The sequence below is a fragment of the Anomaloglossus baeobatrachus genome, chromosome 3 (genome assembly GCF_048569485.1).
Source record: "Anomaloglossus baeobatrachus isolate aAnoBae1 chromosome 3, aAnoBae1.hap1, whole genome shotgun sequence".
Classification (NCBI taxonomy): Eukaryota; Metazoa; Chordata; class Amphibia; order Anura; family Aromobatidae; genus Anomaloglossus; species Anomaloglossus baeobatrachus.
The window spans coordinates 581,500,751-581,519,757 of NC_134355.1; the positions used below are offsets into that span (position 1 = coordinate 581,500,751).

At 50.4% G+C, this 19,007-nt stretch overlaps 1 protein-coding gene across 1 annotated transcript in view; it reads left to right on the top strand.

Moving 5' to 3' along the window:
- Positions 1-276: 276 nt before the first annotated feature.
- Positions 277-19,007, top strand: part of SRPRB (SRP receptor subunit beta) — a 37,197-nt gene continuing 18,466 nt past the window's right edge. The window contains exons 1-5 of the mRNA XM_075338712.1: positions 277-456; positions 3,874-3,968; positions 6,018-6,095; positions 12,673-12,755; positions 15,328-15,464. Coding sequence (XP_075194827.1) covers positions 321-456; positions 3,874-3,968; positions 6,018-6,095; positions 12,673-12,755; positions 15,328-15,464 — 529 coding nt within the window. The 5' untranslated portion in view covers positions 277-320. The remainder of the gene's footprint in view (positions 457-3,873; positions 3,969-6,017; positions 6,096-12,672; positions 12,756-15,327; positions 15,465-19,007) is intronic.

Consider the following 19,007-nt stretch of genomic DNA (forward strand, 5'->3'; position numbering starts at 1 on the left):
CACTTGCATCTGCTGTGTCTCAGGATATAGTGAGGGCCTTATTAATCTATAGCCTATAGCTATGGGCAGTGATATCCGGGCTCTATACGTCAGCAGTGAGGAGCTGAGCGTCACTGACGCGTCTGAGCACGGATCTCTCAGCAGCGAAGCGGAGGGCAGTGACCACGCCTCTTTCCTATGTCAGATTTCCCAGCTCCCATCATGCACTGCTCCTGTCAGTCACTCAGGACAGTTCACTGGTTGGCAGCGAGTGACACGTTGCCGGGTGCGGGACGCATGCGCAGTAGACTGTGACGCGCACTGCGCAGGTGTGATTAGCCATGGCGGCGGCGGTGGAAGAAAGTGTGAGCGGCCAGCTTCTGCCAGACATGGACTTCATCACACAGGAGCTTGCTCTGCAGGACCCCACTGTGCTGTCCGTGCTGGTGGCGCTGGTTGTTGTGCTGCTCAGCCTGGGTGAGTATTCGCATGCAAAACAATGTAACATTGTGTCCCTGCAGCTGTGGCACCACATGTACCAGCATTACCTGTAACACCTGCAGTGTCATGTACAAAGAGCTATCGGCCTATGTTATACAGAAGCAGTTATGTAGCTGAATGTGACTGACAGCCAAGTATAAGAATGAATGGGAAGGGGGGCAGTGAGCCCTGCCATCAGTGATTTCCCCCCACCCCATCCTGCCATCGGTGATTTCCCCCCACCCCATCCTGCCATCGGTGATTTCCCCCCACCCCATCCTGCCATCGGTGATTTCCCCCCACCCCATCCTGCCATCGGTGATTTCCCCCCACCCCATCCTGCCATCGGTGATTTCCCCCCACCCCATCCTGCCATCAGTGATTTCCCCCCACCCCATCCTGCCATCAGTGATTTCCCCCCACCCCATCCTGCCATCGGTGATTTCCCCCCACCCCATCCTGCCATCAGTGATTTCCCCCCACCCCATCCTGCCATCAGTGATTTCCCCCCACCCCATCCTGCCATCAGTGATTTCCCCCCACCCCATCCTGCCATCAGTGATTTCCCCCCACCCCATCCTGCCATCAGTGATTTCCCCCCACCCCATCCTGCCATCAGTGATTTCCCCCCACCCCATCCTGCCATCAGTGATTTCCCCCCACCCCATCCTGCCATCAGTGATTTCCCCCCACCCCATCCTGCCATCAGTGATTTCCCCCCCACCCCATCCTGCCATCGGTGATTTCCCCCCACCCCATCCTGCCATCGGTGATTTCCCCCACCACCCCCACCCCATCCTGCCATCGGTGATTTACCCCCCCCACCCCATCCTGCCATCGGTGATTTTTTTCCCCCCCACCCCATCCTGCCATCGGTGATCCCCCCCCCCCCACCCCATCCTGCCATCGGTGATCCCCCCCCCACCCCATCCTGCCATCGGTGATCCCCCCCCCCCACCCCATCCTGCCATCGGTGATCCCCCCCCCCACCCCATCCTGCCATCGGTGATCCCCCCCCCCCCACCCCATCCTGCCATCGGTGATTTCCCCCCCCCCACCCCATCCTGCCATCGGTGATCCCCCCCCCCCACCCCATCCTGCCATCGGTGATTCCCCCCCCCCCACCCCATCCTGCCATCAGTGATTTTTTTTTTTTCCACCACCCCATCCTGCTGTCGGTGACCCCCCCCCTCTACCCCATCCTGCCGTCGGTGACCCCCACCCACCCCATCCTGCCGTCGGTCACCCCCCCCCCCCACCTTTCCTGCCGTCGGTGATCTCACCCCCCCCTCCTCTCCTGCCGTCGGTGATCTCACCCCCCCCTCCTCTCCTGCCGTCGGTGATCTCACCCCCCCCCTCCTCTCCTGCCGTCGGTGATCTCACCCCCCCCCCTCCTCTCCTGCCGTCGGTGATCTCACCCCCCCCCCCCTCCTCTCCTGCCGTCGGTGATCTCACCCCCCCTCCTCTCCTGCCGTCGGTGATCTCACCCCCCCTCCTCTCCTGCCGTCGGTGATCTCACCCCCCCTCCTCTCCTGCCGTCGGTGATCTCACCCCCCCCTCCTCTCCTGCCGTCGGTGATCTCACCCCCCCCCCCCTCCTCTCCTGCCGTCGGTGATCTCACCCCCCCCCTCCTCTCCTGCCGTCGGTGACCTCACCCCCCCCCCCCCCCCTCCTCTCCTGCCGTCGGTGATCTCACCCCCCCCCTCCTCTCCTGCCGTCGGTGATCTCACCCCCCCCCTCCTCTCCTGCCGTCGGTGATCTCACCCCCCCCCTCCTCTCCTGCCGTCGGTGATCTCACCCCCCCCCTCCTCTCCTGCCGTCGGTGATCTCACCCCCCCCCCTCCTCTCCTGCCGTCGGTGATCTCACCCCCCCCCCCTCCTCTCCTGCCGTCGGTGATCTCACCCCCCCCCCTCCTCTCCTGCCGTCGGTGATCTCACCCCCCCCCCTCCTCTCCTGCCGTCGGTGATCTCACCCCCCCCCCCCCTCCTCTCCTGCCGTCGGTGATCTCACCCCCCCCTCCTCTCCTGCCGTCGGTGATCTCACCCCCCCCCCTCCTCTCCTGCCGTCGGTGATCTCACCCCCCCCCCTCCTGCCGTCGGTGATTGGTGATTTAATAAAATGTTTAGTTGCTGAATATACTCTTCAGTTTTTTCGTTGTTTTTTTTTGTTCGTGGAAACGTGCAGCCATCTAGTTAGTGAGTTCCTATGTCCAGTGGTCATCCTTTAGAACAGATCCAGCAGCAATCCATTGACAACAAAAGTTCTGCAAACGTAAATTTTATCTCCATTTTTAAAAAACTGATTTCAGCTTGATCTGTTGGTTTGTTTTTTTTTTTAAAAAAAAAATTGAAGTCTGGAAAACTGGTCCATTATTTATTCATCCGTTAATTTCCATCTGGAATTGATACAGTAAGCAAAAAACGGATCCTTTACAAATGGAAGAAAATGGATGGCTAAATAGTTAATGTTTTCCATAGACTAGATATATATATATTTCAGCTGAAATTTTTTAAAAACTGACATAAAAATTGTTTGCACAACTTTTTTGCCCATGGATTCCTGCCGGCTCCGTTTTAATGGATGGTAGGTGAACTCTGCCTGAGCGTGCCGCTTGCATTGAAGCTTTTTTCCCACATGGTGTAGATAGGTGGCTCCTCTCCATTTTGGTTGCACTTTGATAAATGATGACTACCTGGAGTTAATGGAAAATCAGCAATAGTAGTTGTAAGCTGGGCCTGTACAGATTCTTATACAGCCTCATTATTAGGCTGGGGCCACACGGGCACTAATGCGATCCTCACATGACACTCGGCTCACGCTGGTAGCACATTATTAGGAGCCGAGTGGCATGCGAGTGTCACTGCGACTGAGGTCTGATCATGCGATCGGACTTCAGCTGCGAGGAACGTGTCGGCGCTGAGGAGGGGAGGGAGGGAGGGATTTATCTCCTTCTCTCCTCCGTTGCCAGCTATTGCTATTCTCTCTCTGCACTCGCATTACACCGGTGTAATGCGAGTGCAGGGCGATCTTTCTCTCGCCCCATAGACTTGAATGGGTGCAAGAGAGAGAGTCTCGCAGTACACCCGCAGCATGCTACAATTGTTTTTTTTTCGGTCCGATTAGGGCTGAGAAAATAATCGCTCATGGGTGGTGGGACATAGGCTAATATTGGTCTGAGTGGAATGCGATAAAAGATCACACTCCACTCGGTCCGATTTTCGTGCTGTGTGTCTTAGGCTTTATAGATTTTATAGACTAATGAACAGGGATTTGTTATATACTGAGGGGTCTGGCACTGGGGTCGGGTGCTGCCCGTGTCCTGGAGGTTATTGATTTGTGATTATTCCTGAAGGCGCTGAGTATTGTCTCTCTCACTGATTCTGATGTAATGACTTCTGTTTCCTTTTCCGTAGTGATCTGGAGATTGCTGCGGGGACGTCAGAGCAGCCGCAGAGCCGTTCTCCTCGTGGGCTTATGTGACTCTGGAAAAAGCCTCCTCTTCTGCAGAGTATGCCATTCAGCATTGTCTTGTCGCTGCACTAGATGAGATTTTAGCATTCTGAGCTCGTATCGTAAATGAGACAATAAATTACATTGCTGTATTGTGTTCTAGGCTCACACTGAGAAGTGAGTGTGAGATTAAGTGTTACAGGGACTGAAGGGGTTAAAAAAAAAACAACAAAAATCAACTGTCACTTATCAGGCTGTGTGCTGTTGTTTACTTAAACTAAAGGCTTTATCACCTAGTGATTATCATTGCTGGATTACAAAGTTGTGCGTAGGGCAGTCCGGCATGCCCCCTGCTGTGATTGACAGCTCACTGTCAATCAATTGAGAGCTTGGTGTGGGCAGGGACAGCTCTCTCAGCTCTGCTACATGGCTAAATCTTAAACCTTTGATTGTGTCAGAACAGCTGCAGCCAGTAATCTAAGTGATACATTGTTGGATTCAGGATCTCATTGTCTACATCATGAGGTAGCAAAAACCTGCTGACAGATAACTTTAAGTAGCTGTGGGTAGTAAGGGCCCATTTAGACAGGCCAAGTCTTGTTCTCTGTCATTCCTGTGTAAATAGACCGGCACCCCCCCCCCCCCCCTATGAAAGATCAAAGCCCTTGTATGTCAGGCAAAATGGTTTCAAAACACTTAAAATCAACATTATCTGCTGCAGATCGGCCAATATAAACAGGAGATGTGCTCTCGGCTGTGCATGTAGAATTGGGGTCAGGCGCTCTATGTAGGACATTATAGGTGCTATCTGGTAAAAAGACATCAGCTATTCATAGAATTGGTGATCAATGGGTGTCCGACCGCTGGAGGTCTCACCGATCAGCAGAACAGGTTACCTTAACCCTCGTTAGAATATCGAGGCAGTGTGTATGTGACCTGCGCTCCATTACTCCTTATGGGGCTGCTGAGCGCTCACTTGACTCTCTTTCCAGCAGCCGCCTAGAGAATGAACGGAGTTGGTAGTCGGGCTTCTGACCTCAAGCGGTCACCTTACTGACCATGGATTAATAACCAAAATTCCATAAATATCATTAGATATGATCCAAAAAGGCACATGTGTGCATGGGCCTAAAGGACATAGACTCCATGTAAATTAGCAAAAAACAGGAGGAAAAAAAGTATAAATGCAAATATTTTTATTAAAATAAAAAGTGCAATTTTAATATATCCAAGTGATAAGGACTATGTCCATAAATATGACGCAATAGAACAAAAGGACACTTACGGCAAGATGAAGGTAAACATTGGGGGTTAAGGTGGACATAATACAATACATGTATTGATAATAAAGTGCATGTATATATAAGAATCTCCAAAGAATGCAGCACAAATCCGCATGGAGAGTGGCAAGGCAATGCTAGTCCCATGTAACTCAATTTGTATTAATGTAACAACTGCATGTGCAAAAATCCATGCTGAAGAAAAAAATCAAATGCTGCTCAGTGGGTGAATTGTTAAACCCCCCCCCCACAATATCTAACCCCAACGTACATTTCGCTTTCTTACAGAGATGCCATGTGGAATAACCAGCTTCCTCAGAGGGGTTCTATTGTGTCATATTTATGGACATAGTCCTTATCACTTGGATACTTGGAAATTGCACTTTTTATTCTAATAAAATATTTGCACTTATACTCCCTAGCTTACTGACCATGTATCAATCCCACCTGGGCCAATCTGTTATGGCACCCCATCCAGGATCTCGTCATCATGGCTGTCATGCCATTGGTGGGGATGATGAAGAATCGCTGGAGTTCAGTGCAGCAGGAATGATGCAGAATCGCCTAAAATGTACTTTGGTTTGTTTCCCATTTAACATGTTACCAGGAATCTGCTGCAGCGTATGAGCACAGCTGGAAAACCTTGAGGGGCGCAGTGTACACCCCTCTGGTATCCTGGCTGTGGTGTTTCTGCAGATTTCAGGTTCGCTGTGCTGACATTGATGATCTTAGGGATGTAATGCACACAATACTGCAGTAGGATTGATTAACTGTAAGGTTTTCAGTTTTGTGTATGTAATAAATGTTAATTTGTTTTTTAATTTCAGCTCCTAAATGGAAAATTTAGGCAAACCCAAACCTCCATTTCTCCTAATACCTCAATTTACAGAGGAAAGAACGACAAGGTGAGATCTTGGGGTACATGAGCTGTAGATCTTGTGCAGCACTATGAAGAAGGGTATCGGGTGGGGTTGTGTATTAGGGTGCTTTCACACATCCGGTTTTTGCTGAGCGGTACAATACGGCGCTTTGCAGAAAAAACGCAATGTTTTGGGGTTTTTTGCCGCCGCTTGCGTTTTTTCCGCATAGACTTGCATTAGCTCCGTATTGTGCCGCATGGTCTTGCGTTGCGTCCGGTTTTTGCCAGATGTGGCATATTTAGCCCATGCGGCGGCCGGATAGAATGTTGCCTGGCACGTTTTTTTGTGCGGCGAAAAAAACGCATCTCGCCGGATCCGGCGCGATGCGGCGCAATATACAATGCAAGCGTATGGACGCCGGATGCGGCGTCCTGCGGCAAAAACCGCATCCAGCCGCCGGATGCGTTTTTTCTTTGTCACTCCATTGGGAGACCCAGACAATTGGGGAAGGTATAGCTTCTGCCTCCGGAGGCCACACAAAGTATTACACTTTAGAAGTGTAACCCCTCCCCTCTGCCTATACACGCTCCCGTGTATCACGGGCTCCTAAGTTTTATGCTTTGTGTGGAAGGAGGCACACATCCACTCATGCATTCTCAACTTAGTTATGTCGGTTGGAAGAAAAGAGGGCCCCCACGGGGCCCCCGGCATGTTCCCTTCTCACCCCACTATGTCGGCGGTGCTGTTAAGGTTGAGGTACCCATTGCGGGTACAAAGGCCGGAGCCTCATGCCGTTTTCCTTCACCATCCCTTAGTGGCTCTGGGAGAAGTGGGATCCTGACCGGTCATCCATTCACTGGGACCGGGCTCCCTCCGCAGCCCCTGTGGGAATCTGCTGGACAGGAGCCTATTCATCCTCAGGGACCGGGCCCTGCATCTATAAGGTACTCTGTGTCCCCATGGGGATTGTGCATGGAGCGCCTTCTTCCCGGACGCTGCAGCAGCTGCTGATTTGTGAAGACCGGCGGACTTCCGCGCCGACCGCGCCTGCTTGTCGGCTGCGGTCTTAAATTTAGTCCCCGGCTTCATCGTGGCCTAGTAGCAAAAATCCCGCCCCCGGGCCTGCCTGTCAGGGGTAAGGGCGGGACGGCCGGCCTGACGTCGGCTGTGAGGGCCGGAGCATCCTGTATGTTTCCTCCCCCCTCACTGATCACTGTGGGGACCCCAGATTCCCGCACTTTTCTAGCACCGCCCACGGCTCCACTCCTCCCCTGAGAGGTCCGGCAGCCATGTTTTTGGCATTCTGCCGGTGGAGGATTATCAGAGAAGAGCTCTGCAGCTCTGGGAGACCTAAGGCAGGGAATCTGAAGGACACACACTCCGCTTTTTAGCGGTCGGTCAGCCACACCGGTCACCCGGTGCTGGTCCCCCCAGGGTGCCGGAATAGATACGTATTTATATACATATTCTGTTCGGTCGGGCTGTATACCCCTTCCCATATACCCTCAGTGATCACTCTCCTAGGAGACAACAGCATGTCGTCCACAAGGAGCAAAGGTGCTAAGGCACAGGGTTTTTTTGCGACCTGTACCTCTTGTGCGGCTATGTTACCTGCGGGTTCCACCTACCCTCACTGTGAGCAATGCTCGACCCCTGTTTCGCTTGCTCAGCCGGAGCCTCGGTCACTAGTGGGCCCCTCGGCTCATGTAGACCCCCCTGCTCCCCCTGTCCAGGCGGCAGGGACAGAGTTTGCAGTTTTTGCTGAGAAACTCTCTGAGTCACTTTCACAATCCATGGCTTAGTCTATGGACAAATGGTCTGCCAAGCTGCTAGAAGCTTTGCAGTCCAGACCGGTCCTTACACAGGCCCCGGTCCCCGTTAGCTCGTCGCCTCCAGGCCCCTCTCGGTCCGTGCTGCAGCGCGCTCCCAGGTTGGGCCCTAGGTCCCACGCGGAGGACTCCTGCCCGGACCTCAGTCCCAGACCGACTAAGCGGGCCCGCTGGGAATCTTCCCCGACTTCTTCACGCTGCTCGGGTTCCCAGCTCGAGGACTCTCTGGAGGACGAGGCGGACGTCGCAGCTCAGGGCTCTGACCCTGACGTTGCCCTCAATCTTGATACACCTGAAGGGGACGCCTTAGTAAATGATCTTATCTCGTCCATCAACCAGGTGTTGGATCTCTCTCCCCCGCCTCCACCTGTAGAGGAGTCGGCTTCTCAGCAGGAGAAACACCAGTTTCGGTTCCCCAAACGTACACGGAGTGCGTTTTTCGATCACTCTAACTTCAGAGATGCTGTCCAGAAGCCCAGAGCGGTTCCGGACAAGCGCTTTACTAAGCGCCTTACTGACACACGTTACCCCTTCCCCTCTGACGTAGTTAAGGGTTGGGCTCAGTGTCCCAAGGTGGATCCTCCAGTCTCTAGATTGGCGGCTAGATCTGTGGTATCGGTGGCAGATGGCTCATCGCTAAAGGATGCCACTAACAGGCAGCTGGAGCTCCTGGTGAAATCCATCTATGAAGCCACGGGCGCGTCTTTTGCCCCGGCCTTTGCAGCCGTGTGGGCACTACAAGCTATCTCAGCTTGTCTAGCTGAGATTAATGTGGTTACACGTAATTCTGCTCCGCAGGTTGCGTCTTGGACCTCTCAGGCATCAGTTTTTTCTTCCTATGCCATGAACGCAGTCCTAGATTCTGCTAGCCGTACAGCGGTGGCATCCGCTAATTCTGTGGCAGTCCGCAGGGCCATGTGGCTGCGCGAATGGAAGGCAGACTCGGCCTCCAAGAGGTTCTTAACCGGTTTGCCGTTTTCTGGCGACCGATTGGATGAGATTATTAAGGAATCCAAGGGAAAGGACTCCTCCTTACCCCAGTCCAAACCTAAGAGACCTCAGCAACGGAAAATTCAATCGAGGTTTCGGTCCTTTCGTCCCTCCGCCAAGTCCCAATCCGCTTCGTCCAGCAGGCCGGAGAAAGGCCAGAGGAACTCCTATGCGTGGCGGTCTAAGTCACGCCTCCTCATGACTCTCGGCATCCCCGAACCGCATCCTCGGTCGGTGGCAGGCTCTCCCGCTTTTGCGACGCCTGGTGGCCACATGTTCAAGACCGATGGGTGAGAGACATTCTGTCTCACGGTTACAGGATAGAGTTCAGCTCTCGTCCTCAGACTCGTCTCTTCAGAACCTCTCCGCCCCCCGCTCGGGCCGCCGCACTTTTTCAGGCAGTGGTCACTCTGAAGACAGAGGGAGTTGTGATCCCTGTTCCCCCTCAGGAACATGGTCGCGGCTTTTACTCCAACTTGTTCGTGGTGCCAAAGAAGGACGGATCATTCCGTCCCGTTCTGGACCTCAAACTGCTCAAAAGACATGTGAGCACCAGACGGTTTCGGATGGAATCTCTCCGCTCGGTCATCGCCTCGATGTCACAAGGAGACTTCCTAGCATCGATCGACATCAAGGATGCTTATCTCCATGTGCCGATCGCACCCGAACATCAACGCTTCTTGCGTTTCGCCATCGGGGACGAACACCTTCAGTTCGTGGCATTGCCTTTCGGCCTGGCGACAGCCCCACGGGTGTTCACCAAAGTCATGGCATCCGTTGTGGCGGTCCTACACTCTCAGGGCCACTCGGTGATTCCCTACTTAGACGATCTCCTAGTCAGGGCACCTTCTCGGGTGGCGTGTCAACACAGCCTTACAGTCGCTCTGGCGACTCTCCAGCAGTTCGGGTGGATAATCAACTTCCCAAAATCCCAGTTGACACCGACCCAATCACTGACTTACCTCGGGATGGAGTTTCATACACAGTCAGCGGTAGTCAAGCTACCGCTGGACAAACAGCTTTCCCTGCAGGCAGGGGTGCAATCTCTTCTTCAGGGTCAGTCATACCCCTTGAGGCGCCTCATGCACTTCCTGGGGAAGATGGTGGCAGCGATGGAGGCAGTGCCGTTCGTGCAATTCCATCTGCGGCCACTCCAATGGGACATTCTCCGCAAATGGGACAGGAGCTCGACTTCCCTCGACAGGAACGTCTCTCTGTCCCTTGCAACCAAGACGTCTCTTCAGTGGTGGCTCCTTCCCAATTCTCTATCGCAAGGAAGATCCTTCCTACCCCCAACCTGGGCTGTGGTCACCACGGACGCGAGCCTGTCAGGGTGGGGAGCGGTTTTCCTCCACCACAGGGCTCAGGGAACCTGGACTCCGGTAGAGTCCTCCCTTCAGATCAATGTTCTGGAGATAAGGGCAGTGTATCTAGCCCTATTGGCCTTCCATCGGTGGCTGGAGGGCAGGCAGATCCGTATCCAGTCGGACAACGCCACTGCCGTCGCATACATCAACCATCAGGGCGGCACGCGCAGTCGTCAGGCCTTCCAGGAAGTCAGGCGGATTCTGCAGTGGGTGGAAGCCACAGACTCCACGATCTCCGCAGTTTACATCCCGGGCGTAGAAAACTGGGAAGCAGATTTTCACAGTCGTCAGGGCATGGACGCGGGGGAATGGTCTCTGCACCCAGACGTGTTTCGAGAGATCTGTCGCCGCTGGGGAATGCCGGATGTCGATCTCATGGCGTCACGACACAACAACAAGGTCCCGGCCTTCATGGCACGGTCTCAGGATCACAGAGCTCTGGCGGCGGACGCATTAGTTCAGGATTGGTCGCAGTTTCGACTGCCTTATGTATTTCCTCCTCTGGCGATGCTGCCCAGAGTGTTACGCAAGATCAGGTCCGACTGTCGTCGCGCCATTCTCGTCGCTCCAGATTGGCCGAGGCGATCGTGGTACCCGGATCTGTGGCATCTCACGGTGGGTCAACCGTGGGCGCTTCCAGACCGCCCAGACTTGCTGTCACAAGGGACGTTTTTCCATCTGAATTCTGTGGCCCTCAACCTGACTGTGTGGCCATTGAGTCCTGGCTCCTAGCGTCTTCAGGATTACATCGCTCCGAAGAGTGTCGGAGCTTGCAGCGCTGTCATGCAAAGCCCCCTTCCTGGTTTTTCACCAGGATAAGGTGGTTCTGCGTCCTGTCCCGGAATTTCTCCCTAAGGTGGTATCCCCTTTTCATCTAAATCAGGATATCTCCTTACCTTCATTTTGCCCTAATCCAATTCACCAATGTGAAAAGGATTTGCACTCTTTGGATCTTGTGAGAGCACTCCGGCTCTACGTGTCTCGCACGGCGCCCCTGCATCGTTCAGATGCGCTCTTTGTCCTTGTCGCTGGCCAGCGTAAGAGTTCGCAGGCTTCCAAGTCAACCTTGGCTCGGTGGATCAAGGAACCGATTCTTGAAGCCTACCGTTCTTCTGGGCTTCCGCTTCCTTCAGGGCTAAAAGCCCATTCTACCAGAGCCGTGGGTGCGTCCTGGGCATTGCGGCACCGGGCTACGGCTCAGCAGGTGTGTCAGGCAGCTACCTGGTCTAGTCTGCACACTTTCACGAAACACTATCAGGTGCATACTTATGCTTCGGCAGATGCCAGTCTAGGTAGGCGAGTCCTTCAGGCGGCGGTTGCCCACCTGTAAGAGGGGGCCGTTTCGGCTCTTTTTATCGAGGTATTCTTTTACCCACCCAGGGACTGCTTTTGGACGTCCCAATTGTCTGGGTCTCCCAATGGAGCGACAAAGAAGAAGGGAATTTTGTTTACTTACCGTAAATTCCTTTTCTTCTAGCTCCTATTGGGAGACCCAGCACCCGCCCCTGTTCCCTTCGGGCTGGTTGTTCTTTTGTGTACACATGTTGTTCATGTTGAATTGTTCTTTTGGTTCATGGTTCAGTTCTCCGAACATCCTTCGGATTGAATTTACCTTAGACCAATTTATAAGTTCCTCCTTCCTGCTTTTGCACCAAAACTGAGGAGCCCGTGATGCACGGGAGGGTGTATAGGCAAAGGGGAGGGGTTACACTTTTAAAGTGTAATACTTTGTGTGGCCTCCGGAGGCAGAAGCTATACACCCAATTGTCTGGGTCTCCCAATAGGAGCTAGAAGAAAAGGAATTTACGGTAAGTAAACAAAATTCCCTTCTTTGCACTGCACATGCTCCGTATCAAGCCGCATCCGGCAAAAAACGCACGGGCCGCATGGAAAAACTTATGCAACGGATCCAGTTTTTTCGCCGCATCCATTGCATAAATTTTTGAGCCGGATTGAGCCGCACTGCAAAAACCGGATGTGTGAAAGCAGCCTTACAGATTGCAGTCTTGTCTTCTTGCAGCATAGTGAAGAATATTCATTTGCTGGAAACTGTCTGTAAGGAAGGCCAATATAAATTATTAAAGGCTACTACGCTATAGATGATGTTCCTTGAGAGGTGCCAGGACGAGGAGTAGGGACCCCTGTGACCGGCAGACGGGAAATGCTGCACTGTTCTGGTCTCATAACTCAAGGAATGAGCGGAACTTGTTGCCAAAATGTCACCCTGACTCCGACAACCCCTTGAACATAAAATCTGCTGTTTAAACTTTATTTTGGCCATATTCTTGGTTCTCTGAGTTTTCTGGTTCTGTATAATCTCGCATTATATTACAATTCTGTGCTCTGAACCATTTACCTAATTCCCAGAGGGGGTGGAATATGGGATGCTAAGGATTTGCATACATATACATCTTTTCCTTGTTACTTCATCCGCAGAGCTCTAGTTTTACCTTGGTTGATGTTCCCGGTCATGAAAGTCTAAGACTTCAGTTCCTGGACCAGTATAAGACAGCAGTCAGGTAATATATGATATCGATCCATCTTCCCTCCATGTCCCTTAAATACACCTAATTTTAGCGATTTGAGTGGCCCCCTGAAGAAAACATCGCATGAAACGCGCGTCGGGACTTAACGGTATACAGGATCTTTGACCAATTTAAAGTTATAGTGCCCCCATACTATTTTTTTTTTTTTTTTTTTTTTTTTATACATTAGATCTATTTATATCTATTTGGCATGTTTTAAACCTGGGGAATACCTTTTTTATTTACATAAACATCTGGTTATATATAACTATTCATTATTAGAATATAGTCATTGCACTAAGCACTTTATAACCTGACAATCAGCTGCTAAAATTTGGGAATTTGATCTAGTCCAGTATTTTTCTTATTTATTAAGTACTAGCTGTAGTACCTGGGCGTTGCCCGGGATAGTAACTGTCTCTCTGTCTCTTTCCTTGTCTGTCTGTTTCTATCTCTGTCTGTATTTGTATCAGTCTATCTGTCTTCCTCTGTGTTTGTCTGTCTCTCGCTGTCTCTTTGCCCGGCTGTCTCTTTGCCCGGCTGTCTCTCTCTATCCGTCCCCCCACCGACATCATATTCCCTTACACATAAGCTTCTTATACTAACAGTTTATTTTGTTCCTATAGCAACCACTGACAGTTGCTATTAATAGCCTGTAGCTCCCAGCTCCATTCAGTTTAATGGAGGCATGTTTTTTGGAGAGAAACTGTAAAGCACGGGGTTAAATTTTCCCTCCCATACATAGTATATGACGTTCCCTGAGTCACTTGTGGTGTCTGTGCAAAATATCGTGATTGTAAATGCGACGGTGCGGATTCCTTTAGTGGATATACATACATACATACATACATACATACATACATACATACATACATACATACATACATACATACATACATACATACATACATACATACATACATACATCCACTCAGCTTATATATTAAATATGATGTTTTTAATGGTTAAAAAAATAAATAAAATTTATATTTTATATTATGAATCCCTTGGGTTCTTATTGATTTTTTTTTTTTTTTTTTTGATCTGTATGAATGTATTATATTGTCATTATACGGAATATTTTGATTACTCGTCTCTTAATTTTAGCGATATATAAATTGGATTGACTGCTTCCTATTATTTAAAGTGTTATTCCCATCTTTATAGATTTAATATTTCCAGATAGGGATTGTTAAATTGCAAAAGTGCTTATATTATATATAAAATTAATATATGCATATTTATATATTACAAACATACAAACATGCCTAGGAGACCGACCACTGCTGCTGTCCACCTTGTAAGCACTGCGCTGTAGCTGGCTGGAATTAATAGGTAATAGCACACTGTAGTGATCCTGGCAGCTTCAGGATGGTGTTTAAAAGCACAATAGAAAAGAGCTTGTAAGCGCTGCACATGTTCTGCTGTCAAGCAGTGGTGGTCGGTCTCCAAGGCCGCAAACTGTGAATCAAAGACAGGTGTTTATTATCTCAAAAAGGATGACAATTTTAATAAGCCGTAAATAACAAAATTGTACTTACAGATATTTTACCCATCTATGAAGATGGCAATAATCTTTTGAAGGAAATTTTCACTTAAGGCCCTGTGCGCACTTGCAGGTTTTTGCCGCGGATTTCCTACGGTTTTGCTGCATGTTTTCGCTGCAGAAAATGTTCATAACATCTCTGCAGTGAATCACCAGCAAATCCTATGGGAAAAAAAAATGCTGTGCACACTATGCGGATTTTGACAGCTGCATGTTTTGCTGCGGGATTCCCGCAGCAAAAACAATTGCGTGTCACTTCTTTTCCGCACGTCGCTGCGGGATTTCACTCCATTGACTGCCATGTAATCGTGAAATCCCGCAGGGAATAACGCAGGCAGCAAATTCTGTGCGGTTCATTGCGTTTTCCTGAGTTATTCCCTCTGGTATTTTGCGGTTTACCTGCGGTAATGTACATCGCTGCCTGCGGTTTGCAGGGAAGTGATGTTATTACGACAGGAAGTGGAAGCGGAGCAGAGAGTAAACACACACATATCACACTCACACACAGACATATAGAATACATATAGAAATCAAATGGAAATATAGAGAAAAAAAAAGCGTGCTCCGCCGTATTTTTACCGTCCAGCCGAGGTAAGCACACAGCGGCGGCCCGGTATTCTCAGGCTGGGGAGGGCGAGGGCCAGGGTTAATGCCCCCCCCCCCCCCCCCCGAGAATATCAGCCGCAGCTGCCCCGGGACTGTCGCATCCATTATTCAATGTGCTTTATTGCATTGAATGCAGTAAAACACATGTACCAACCCGCATGCGGCAATGATGTGTGCTATAGTTGTAATGATACCACCTTAGTCCAAACACCGACAATAAGTTGACACTGGACCGGGGAGGGGAGGTTGAGTCAATCAGTGTTTGGCTTTTTGTTAACCATTTGTTTTGGTACTTTTTTTTTTTTTTTTCTTTTTTTTTTAAGATTTTTAAATAGTTGGAAACCCCTTTTTAATGAAGAACAAAAAAATATCATATGAACCCCAATTGATTTGCTGATTTCTGAATTCCTGCAGGGCTATGATTTTTGTAGTGGACAGTTCATCCTTCCAGCGCGAGGTGAAGGAGGTGGCAGAATTTCTCTACCATATTCTGACTGATGCTACATTGTTGCGAAACATTCCTCCAATTTTGGTTGCTTGCAACAAGCAAGGTGAGTTGATGACCCTTAATCACTTAAAGGGAACCTGTTACTACTAGAAAAGTTGTTTTCCTGCAGATCTAGGCTTGGTCTGCAGGTAAATGGCATGTAAATGCTGGCTGGTTTATGGGAACAGCGGCTACAGGGAAAAATTAGATTGTGGTCCCTGTGCTCACGCACCTCGTCATCATGACGGGTGCAGGGAGCGGTCACTATCAGTCCCCTGCACGTCCTGATCAGTGGAAGAGGATGTACACACGATCAGTATTTGCAGCTTCTTTGCATTCTACTGCAATTACTGGAGTGATTGCAGGAAAGACTCTGCATGAAACACGTGACTTTAATGTGTTGGTTTTTTGTTTGTTTTTTTTTTTTTTTTTGCTGCTTCCAATTCATTTGATTGGTATAAACCGCTGAAATAACTGAGATGAGCTTGAAAAGGCTTCACATCTGCAAGAAGAAAACAAACAGCAAAAACATCATCATAAATGCAATGGCTAGATTTAAATTATCACTTCATTTTCTCCCTTAAGCTGCAATTTTTGATGCAGTTTTCTTTTTTAAATTTGCATCAAAATCTGCACGCTTCTCCTGAAGTAAAGTCTATGGGATTTTAGATTTGCCATGCACACAGTGCTTCCCCCCCCCCCCCCCCCGCCCCGTGCGTTTTTGATGCAGAAAAAATCTGCAGCATGTCAATTATTGGTCAGGTTTTTGCATTTTTTTTTTTTTTTTCCACCCATTGACGTCAATTTACTGACTTTTTTTGATGGCCCAGAAACTGCATCCGGTTTTGATGCAGTTTTTCTTTGTCGCTCCATTGGGAGACCCAGACAATTGGGTGTATAGCTTCTGCCTCCGGAGGCCACACAAAGTATTACACTTTAAAAAGTGTAACCCCTCCCCTCTGCCTATACACCCTCCCATGCATCACGGGCTCCTCAGTTTTATGCTTTGTGTAGAAGGAGGCACACATTCACTCATGCTCCCATTTTAGTCAGCAGCAGCTGCTGATTTTATCGGTTGGAAGAAAAGAGGGCCCCCACAGGGCTCCCGGCATGTTCCCTTCTCACCCCACTGAGTCGGCGGTGCTGTTAAGGTTGAGGTACCCATTGCGGGTACAGAGGCTGGAGCCACATGCCGTTTTCCTTCACCATCCCATAGAGGCTCTGGGTGAAGTGGGATCCTAACCGGTCATCCATTCACTGGGACCGGGCTCCCTCCGCAGCCCCTGTGGGAATCTGCCGGACCGGAGACTTGGTATCATCAGGGACAGGGCCCTGCATCCAAAGGTACTCTGGGTCCCCATGGGGACAGTGCATGGACCGCTGGTGTCACAGACGCCGCAGCTGCAGCTGGTTTTTGTGACGACCGGGACTTCCGCGCCGACCGCGCCTGTTTTTCGGCCGCGGTATTAAATTTAGTCCCCGGCTTCATTGCGGCCTAGTACATAACTCCCGCCCCCGGGCCTGCCAGTCAGGGGTAAGGGCGGGACGGTCGACCTGACGTCGGCAGTGAGGGCTGGAGCATACTTTAGGTTTCCTCCCCCCCCTCACTGATCACTGTGGGGCACCAGATTCCCGCACTTTATTAGTCGCCGCCCACGGCACCCTCCTCCCCTGAGAGCTCTGGCAGCCATTTTTTTACACATTCTGCCGGTGGAGGATCTCAGGAACGAGTTCTGAAGGACGGATCACAGCTCTGGGAGACCTGGGCAGGGAATCTGGTGGACACACACCGCTTTGAGCGGTCGGTAAGCCACACCGGTCACCCGGTGCTGGTCCCCCTAGGGTGCCGGAGTGTGTATATATATATATATATATATATATATATATATATATATATATATATATATATATATATATATATATATATATATATATATATATATATATATATATATATATATATATATATATATATATATATATATATATATATATATATATATATATATATATATATATATATATATATATATATATATATATATATATATATATATATATATATATATATATATATATTTCTCTGCTCGGCCGGGTTGTTTTGCCTTTGGCTATATACCCTCAGTGATCACTCTCTTGGGAGACAACAGCATGTCGTTCACAAGGAGCAAGGGCGCTAAGGAAAAGGGTTATTTTGCAACCTGTACCTCTTGTGCGGCTATGTTACCTGCAGGTTCCACCTACCCTCACTGTGAGCAATGCTCGGCCCCTGTTGCACTTGCTCAGCCGGAGCCTCGGGCACTAGGGGGACCCTCGGCTCAGGCAGACCCTCCTGCCTCCCCTGTCCAGGCGGCAGGGACAGAGTTTGCAGCTTTTGCTGAGAAACTCTCTGAGTCGCTTTCACAATCCATGGCTCAGTCTATGGACAAATGGTCTGCCAGGCTACTAGAAGCCTTGCAGTCCAGACCGGTCCTTACACAGGCCCCGGGCACTGTTGGATCATCGCCTCCAGGTCCCTCTCGGTCTGCGCCGCAGCGTGCTCCCGGGGTGGCCCCTAGGTCTCACGTGGAGGACTCCGGCACGGACCACAGTCCCAGACCGGCTAAGCGGGCTTGCTGGGAATCTTCCCCGACTTCCTCCCGCTGCTCAGGGTCTCAGCTTGAGGACTCTCTGGAGGATGAGGCGGACGTCGCAGCTCAAGGCTCTGACCCTGACGTTGCCCTCAATCTTGATACACCTGAAGGGGACGCCATAGTAAATGACCTTATTGCGTCCATCAACCAGGTGCTAGATCTTTCTCCCCCAACTCCACCTATAGAGGAGTCGGCTTCACAGCAGGAGAAACACCAGTTTAGGTTTCCCAAACGTACACGGAGTGCGTTTTTCGATCACTCTAACTTCAGAGATGCTGTCCAGAAACATAGAGCATTTCTGGACAAGCGCTTTGCTAAGCGCCTTAATGACACACGTTACCCCTTCCCCTCTGACGTAGTTAAGGGTTGGGCTCAATGTCCCAAGGTGGATCCTCCAGTCTCTAGGCTGGCGGCTAGATCTGTAGTGTCAGTGGCAGATGGCTCATCGCTCAAGGATGCCACTGACAGGCAGATAGAGCTCCTGGTGAAATCCATCTATGAAGCCACAGGCGCGTCTTTTGCCCCGGCCTTTGCAGCCGTGTGGGCACTCCAAGCTATCTCAGCTTGTCTGTCTGAGATTAATGCGGTCACACGTACCTCTGCTCCGCAAGTTGTGTCTTTGACTTCTCAGGCGTCGGCTTTTTCGTCCTACGCCATGAACGCCGTCCTGGACTCTGCTAGCAGTACAGCGGTGGCATCCGCTAACTCGGTGGCAGTCCGCAGGGCCATGTGGCTACGCGAATGGAAGGCAGACTCTGCTTCCAAGAAATTCTTAACCGGTTTGCCGTTTTCTGGCGACCGATTGTTTGGCGAACGATTGGATGAAATCATTAAGGAATCCAAGGGAAAGGACTCGTCCTTACCCCAGTCCAAACCGAAGAGACCTCAGCAACGAAAAATTCAATCGAGGTTTCAGTCCTTTCGGCCCTCAGCCAAGTCCCAATCCTCCTCGTCCAACAGGCCACAGAAGGGCC